Genomic DNA, 7549 nt, shown 5'->3' with positions numbered 1-7549 from the left:
GAACGTTAAAATTTTAAAATTTTTCTAAAATAATAATTTTTGGGACCTAAATAAGTTAATTAATTATTCAAGTTTATCATACTAAAGTATCTTTAATATTATTATTATTATTATTTTGCATTGAAAAAGTTTTCAAATACATATGGTTTCAAATTTATGTGTTATTACATGGAATTAGTTATATTGTAACAAGATTTTAGTTTAGAATGTTTATTTTTTTAATTTAACTTGAACAATTTCACTCGATTCGACTCGACTCAATTCGGAAAAATTTCAAATCGAGTTAAGATGATAAAATAGGACCTGTCAACTCGATTAACTAACAGCATAATATTAAAGGCTACACTATATTTTATAATTTTTTTACAAAACAATTTCTATTTTTTTTACATTTTGTTAACATTTTCTCATATTATAAAATTATCTTTTGAGATCTTTAATTTTATTGCATTTTAGAATTGTTAGCATATACAAAAGGACTATTTAAAAGAAAAAAGAATAAATTGCACATATGAAACTTGTACATGCAGTAATATTCTATTCAATTTTAAATGTTTGAAGTTAATATCCATACAATTCTAATTTTTAAAATAATTTTTCATTCTTTCAATTTAGAAGTTATACTTTTAATTTTTTTAATTTTTTATTTTATGTTATGAATGTTTGATTAATAAATAAATTATGAGTATTTGGTACTCAAATAATATTTTTTTTGTAATTTTAAAAAATTAATATCTCTTTTTTTAAATATTTATTTTTTAATATTTTACTATACTCATTAATTTTTTAATCCTAATTTTAATTTAATTTTCATCACCTAATGAATGCTGATAAATTTATATCAGATGTACTTTGACTAGATAGATAATCTATTTAAACATAGTATATAATTATGTTAAATAAGTTTTTTTTATAGAAATATATAATATACATAAAATATAATAATTATTTTTCATATTTTTATATCTTGATTAAATTACATTAGTAGTCACGTAACTATGATTTTTTGGCTATCGAATTATAAAAACTTACAAAATGATCACTCAACTATTAGTATTTTTTTAAAATATTTTACTATACTCATTTTATATTTTATAATTTTTTTACTTATAGAGTTTAATTTTTTTTATAATGTAAAAAATGTTTAACCTTTTGTAGAAAAATTTAAACTCTATAAGTAAAAAAAATATAAAATATAGTGTAGCATTTAATATTATGTTGTTAGTTAAAAGAGGAAGGAATCTTACATTGTCTAGGAACAAGCTGCAAACCTATTAATGAGTCTATATATACACATATCTCATATCCACATTGCTTAAAAAGCTAGGGAAATAAGACTTTAGGTCTATATAAATATCAGCTTTGAAAGTTAATTTTATTATCACATTAATTAGTGGCACTAAAAAGTAAAAAAAAAAATGGTGCTGCCACTTTGGGTCTTTATAAAGGTTTATTCTCGTAAATTTTAAAAAATTTGATCTATTTTTGTAATATTTTAAAAAATGACCTTTTTTAAAAATTTAGTTTGAGTACGGGCAAAAGCGCACGCATGTCACTGTACTTTTGCTGACACGGGGTAAAGCACGTCCCCGTTAGCGCGCTTTTCTGTGTTTTTCCTTGAAAACGCTTTCACGTAGGAGTGTTTTGCAATTTTTGGACCATTCCAGTAAATAATTTTTTAAGTGGCCCATTTTCATAAATAATGTTGGAAATGAGCCTTTTCTTGTAAAATACCTCATAAAATAGTTTTATAAATTGTCTAAAACTTTTATAAAACTTATTATAAATAATGTTTTTTCCATTTCTTTTAACAATTACTTTTATAAATAAGTTCTGATAAAAAAAAACTATAACATTTTTTTATGAATAAGTATATTATTTTTTTAATAAATAGCATGTAAACATAAATAAGTTATGTCCATATTTGACCATAAATTTCTATAAATAAATATATGATAAAACTTTTATAACATGTAAATTATTTTTATAATAATTTTTATACACATATTATTTTTATAATTATAAATTTTTAGGATTTATAATATAAAAAGTTTTTTGCCATAACCAATCGAACACATATATGTGGTGCTTATAATATAATTTTATAACTTATATAAAAATGATTTTTAAAATTAAATTTAGGTATAATTACCCATATAAGGACTCTAATTTTCACCCTCTCATAAAAATTTAAAAAATGTAATTGGAATACTCACTAAATGACTTTTCAGACATTACCTTAAACAATAGTTCACAACTCAAAGGAATAATGTGCCTAATTCATTGCAGCTTCTTTAAACTGCAGAAAATGTAAAAACCCAAAAATTGGTAAAATCATGAAGTTTTTGAGATCCTAAGTTGTTGTAAAAAAAAATTTAAAAGTAAAAGTATTTTAAGCACAAATTCATAATACCATATCTTTAACCCTTCAAACAATTGAAAAGATTCATGAAACATATTTATATTATCTCCAATACCTAAATTTCAAAATTCATAATCCAAAACAAAGCATAAGTTAGAGATGCATTTGAATAAAAAGAAAAATTCAAATAGCATCTAGAGAAACCTTTACTCATAATACCACTTTATATGAAAAAGATGAATAGTAGAATTCTAACAATAAGAATCTAAAAAACTATAAATATAAATCTTTAATAAAATGATATGGAAAAAAAAAAAACTTTGTTTGATTCATTAGAGAACAAATGGAAACTAAAGTATTATTGGGTTTCTACACATTAAAAAAATAATAATCTCATCATACTGGGGGAAACATGGTCAGCAAGCCTCAATTATCTCCTTTTAAAAAATTCGAAATCCTTTTGAATTAGTCATCTTATCTTTTGTTATTTCGTTGAGATTAAATAAAAAAAAAAACCAAGTTGAATTATTCAAGTTATTTCCTACACATGGTAAAGATGTTAGTGCGTGGAAGGTGTTTGATTCTTTTGGCATAGTTGAGAAAAAGAGAGTTGGTACTACGCCTCTATAAGAAAAAGACGCATGTGTCATTTTGTATCTTAAAAGGGTAATCATATTTGTCCAAATTCCAGTGTTTGATTTTGTTGTTTTATCTGATGATAAGGAGAACGTAGTGTAGGAAGAATGTTTTAGTATAGCAGCAGCAGTCCTAGCTTGGAACCACGGTTACTTTTTAACATGATGGAACTTGTTATTACTTCTGAAACACTCATAGTGCGGTACTCGAAACGGAAGATTGACCCAAAATTAATAAAGACATACATACACAGACAGACACATAGAGAGACAGAGATAGTAATTAGATCTGATTTGTCGCCATCATCCAAGGTGGGGTGAGGAGGCGATAGGAACCATAACCATTGGCGAAACCGCATCCTTGGCGGATGGTATTGTCGCCATCGTCCATGGCCAGTAACACCTTGCAAAAGAGATCAACGTTGCAGGGGAGCATAAGGGGTCCTTCGCTGGTGAATCCGTATTCAGACTCGGCTTCCTCGAGTAGAATCTTGAAAAGCGGATGATTTGCGTATTCGGTTTTGATCACGAACCTTTGTTTCTGGGGTCCAACATACACCGTGAAGCAACCTTCCGGAGCCACTCGATTCTTCCTTGTGCGTTTCTCTTCTTCCAGAGAAACATCAATTGATGGCCATGATTTGCTCTTTTTATAAATAGCTGGGGCGTGTCTTGAGCGGCCACGGCCAATGGATTTGCATCGCTCCCAAGTCTTGATTATCAGGTTGCCCTTTTTGCCTTTCCCCATGTACGGAGGAAGCTTTTCTCGCTTGTATATGAAATATTGCTCAATATATTATATCTATCTTAAACACAAACACACCAAGAAGATAACAAAAGAGATGTTGGGTTCAAAAGCCACACGCAACACCTACCTTGAATCAAGAAATTATGAACATGAAAAGACCGACAGATGAAAAAGAATGCTTGAAATAGCTAACCTCGATCATAAACCAAGTAAAACATGACCTTAACCCTTAGCCTCAATGTGTTACTCATGTTGAAAAAATCCAACGAGTTAAAACTGAAATCATGCATAAAAGACAAGATCGAAGCACAGAAAACAAGAAGAAGAAATACTGATTCAACTCAGATCAAACTTCAAGTTAAAGCGGGCATGGGAAGAATTGAGTCAATAACCCCGAATAGGACAGGGAAAACAGAGGAGAAAGGAAATGCTGCCGCTTGAGAAATGAATAGAGCAAATCTTAAGCAATGATAAATATGCAGCTTTGAGCTTTCATTTATATAAAATCCCAATTTGACTTTAAATATTCTACATATAACCTACTTGTCAACGCTAGACTTTAAATGATATTTTAGTTTTAAAGAATTTGTCATAGTTTTTGCTCTTAAATTCCGTGAGTTAATAATGGCTGCAGTAATTGAACAGGGAAGGCCCGGGGAAGGGAATTCCTCATAAATGTAAAAAATATATTTATAGGAAAAATTTATGTTAAAAATCAAATAAAATTTAGTCAAAGAGTAAATTTAAGATTTTGAAAAGTTTTTTCCTAAGTTTAAATTGTTTTTATATATTACGACACATTTATCATGTGGTAAAAAGATTTATGTAAGAAATTTATAAAAAAAAATATGAAATGGTAAAATTGAAACAATAAAAATTATGATATTAGGTTTAAATCTTACCATGTATAATATATATATTTTTTTCATTCACATCGTGAGTTTATTATAAATCTAATATGATATTATATTATATTTTTAAAAATGATAATTAACTGATGTTAGATACTGTATATAAGCTAAGTAGCCGCCTAAATTTGAACTAATTAGAAGGTGGTTGGATTGGAGTTTGCTTCTTGCTTCTTTTTATTTTCCCTGCTTAAAGAAACAAACAAAACTTGAGGGGGACACAAAGAAGATGGAAGGAAAGATGAGCATTTGAGCCGTCACCGCCAATTAGCTCATGACCAGTAACAGCCATTTGCATATGTTGGGTGGAAGAAATAGTCATTGTATGATTATCATCAACAAAAGGCAAAGTTGAAATTGATGTGTGATTAATTAAGATATGGATTAAGATTATGAATAGATATTATATATTTATATTATAAAGTAAGGCACACGCTAATTTTCAATTTCAAACGAATTTTCTACTTGAAAAATGTCACCTTACAATAATTTCATAGATGGGATACGATGACGGATCTACAAGTTGTCGGCGGAATGAAGAAGCTTAATAACAACAATTATAATACATGGTCAATTTGCATAATGTCTTATATGCAAGGACAAGACCTTTGGGAGGTTGCCAATGGTAATGAAATGACACAAACGAAAGCTGAGGATGTTGAGGCATTGTTTTTTGCGAAAGAGGAGATGGCTTTTACAATTGTAACGTCCAATCAAATTGATTATGAGAACATTGGATTGTTGATTCGGGCTACTCAAATCACATCACAGGGGATAAGAAGAAGTTGAAGAATGTGTTGGAGTACAAAGGAAGCCGTGTGGTCATGAATGCAAACAACTCGAAGTTACCGATAGCTTATGTTGATAATACTGTGGTCTTTCCTTAACATAGTGCTACTAAGGTGTTGTTGCAAAATGTTTACCATGTGCTGGGGATGAAGAAAAAGTTTCTTTTGGTAGCACAGTTAACATCTTCAGGACATTATATTATGTTCTGTCCTACAGATCTGAAGGTTTATCGCAACCAGGAAATTATTGAGGAGTCGGTGATACAAGGGTGAAGACTGCAATTGGTCTACGTGATGTCTACCAAAGTTGTATACGTGGGCAAGACGAGGAAAAATGAGATAGTTGGTTTATGGCACATGAGGCTGAACCATGTTAGCTATTCCAAGCCAGGCGTGATGATGATAAAGTCGATGTTGAAGGGTCTTCTGCAACTTGAAGTGAGAACAAATACAGTTTGTGCAGGCTGCTAGTATAGGAAAGCACACCAACTCTCTTACGAAGAGTCTAAATTTAAAGTAAAGGAACCATTAGAGTTAATCCACTCTGATGTCTTTGGACCGGTCAAGCAAGCTTCTATTGGTGGGATGAAGTATATGGTCACATTTATTGATGATTTTTCCAGATTTGTGTGGATTTATTTTATGAAGGAAAAATTAGAAACTCTCACAATGTTTAAAAGTTTAGGGAGGGGGTTGAAACCAATGTTGGTAAAGGGATTCGTTTTTTACACACCAACAACGGAAGGGAGTATGCCTCAAGAAATTTTTTAGTTTTTCTTTGGAAGTGTCAAATACGTCACCAATTTACATGGTCGAGCATGCCACAAAAAAATGGTGTGGCTAAGAGAAAGAATAGGCACCTAGCGGAGATATGTCGCAGTATGCTTCACATGAAAAATGTCTCGGGACGATTTTGGGTGGAAACGATAAAGACAACCGCTTTTGTAATTAATAGGCTTTCTCAACATAGGTTATCTTTTGTTTCTCTTTTTGAGAAATTGTGGAGCATGACACTTACAATTAGTTATTTTCGAGTGTTTGGATGTCTATGCTATGTATTTGTTTTCGACTATTTACATAGTAAGATGGATAAAAAAGTTGTTAGGTTTATTTTTGTAAGATATGACAGCCAAAGAAAAGGGTGGAGATGTTGTGATCCTACAACCGGGAAGTGCTATACGTATCAAAATGTGGTGTTTGATGAGTCATATTTATGGTGGCCATTAGAGAAGAAGGTATCGCCACAAATAGATACTTATAAGCATGAGTGGCAGGATTTCAAATTTAAACTACCAAACAATTGTCAATACATTGTTGCATCCTCCAAATTTTTTCCTTCATGAGCACACATTTTAGCATTTGGTTTGATGGGTGATGAAATCGGCTTGTAGTTCAACATTCCAAACTTCTTCAACAAGTATTTAGAAGACTTTTGCTAATGAAGGAGGATCCCATCTTGACTATGATCAACCTCCAGACCTAGAAAATGCTTGAGCTGTCCAAGTTCTTTCATATGAAAATGCATAGATAAATTCCCCTTTATTCGGAGAATTTCTTCATCCCAATCTTTTATCACAATTAAATCAGCTACATACACCAGAACCACAACTATCCTTCCTCTATTGACTTTAACAAACAAGCTTGAATCTGCAGATGTCATTGAATAACCGCTAAGTCAAGAGTTCAATGATCTTGTCATACCAAGCCCTTGATGCTTGCTTTAATCCATAGAGCGCCTTTTGAAGCTTGCACACATGCTTTAGATAATCTCGACTCTAAAAGCCCATCGATTGATTCATTTAAATCTCTTGGTCTAGCTTCTTATGAAGAAATGCATTCTTCACATCTATTTGCCATAAGTTCCAGCATTCATTAGCTGCAAGTGCAAGTAAAACTCGCATCGTTGTAAGTTTTGCCACCGGAATAAACGTTTCATCATAATCTAGTCCATACTGTTGGAAAAATCCTTCAGCCACCAACGAGCTTTATGCCTCTCGATTGATCCATCTGTGCCACATTTTATCTTATAAATTCACTTGCAAGAGATAGGCTTCACATCTCATAGCTTTGACATAAGCTCCCAGGTCTCATTTCATTCTAGTGCCACA

At 30.8% G+C, this 7549-nt stretch overlaps 1 protein-coding gene across 1 annotated transcript; it reads right to left on the bottom strand.

The window, feature by feature from the left end:
* Positions 1-3147: 3147 nt before the first annotated feature.
* Positions 3148-4242, bottom strand: LOC107946202 (auxin-responsive protein SAUR32). The gene has a single exon (XM_016880430.2). The coding sequence runs from the start codon at positions 3743-3745 to the stop codon at positions 3281-3283; it is 465 nt and encodes a 154-aa protein (XP_016735919.2). The 5' UTR covers positions 3746-4242; the 3' UTR covers positions 3148-3280.
* Positions 4243-7549: the final 3307 nt, after the last annotated feature.

This window comes from Gossypium hirsutum, chromosome D12 (genome assembly GCF_007990345.1).
Source record: "Gossypium hirsutum isolate 1008001.06 chromosome D12, Gossypium_hirsutum_v2.1, whole genome shotgun sequence".
NCBI lineage: Eukaryota > Viridiplantae > Streptophyta > Magnoliopsida > Malvales > Malvaceae > Gossypium > Gossypium hirsutum.
Note: the sequence above shows the minus strand (reverse complement) of the source record. Positions and strands in the feature narration are given on the sequence as shown.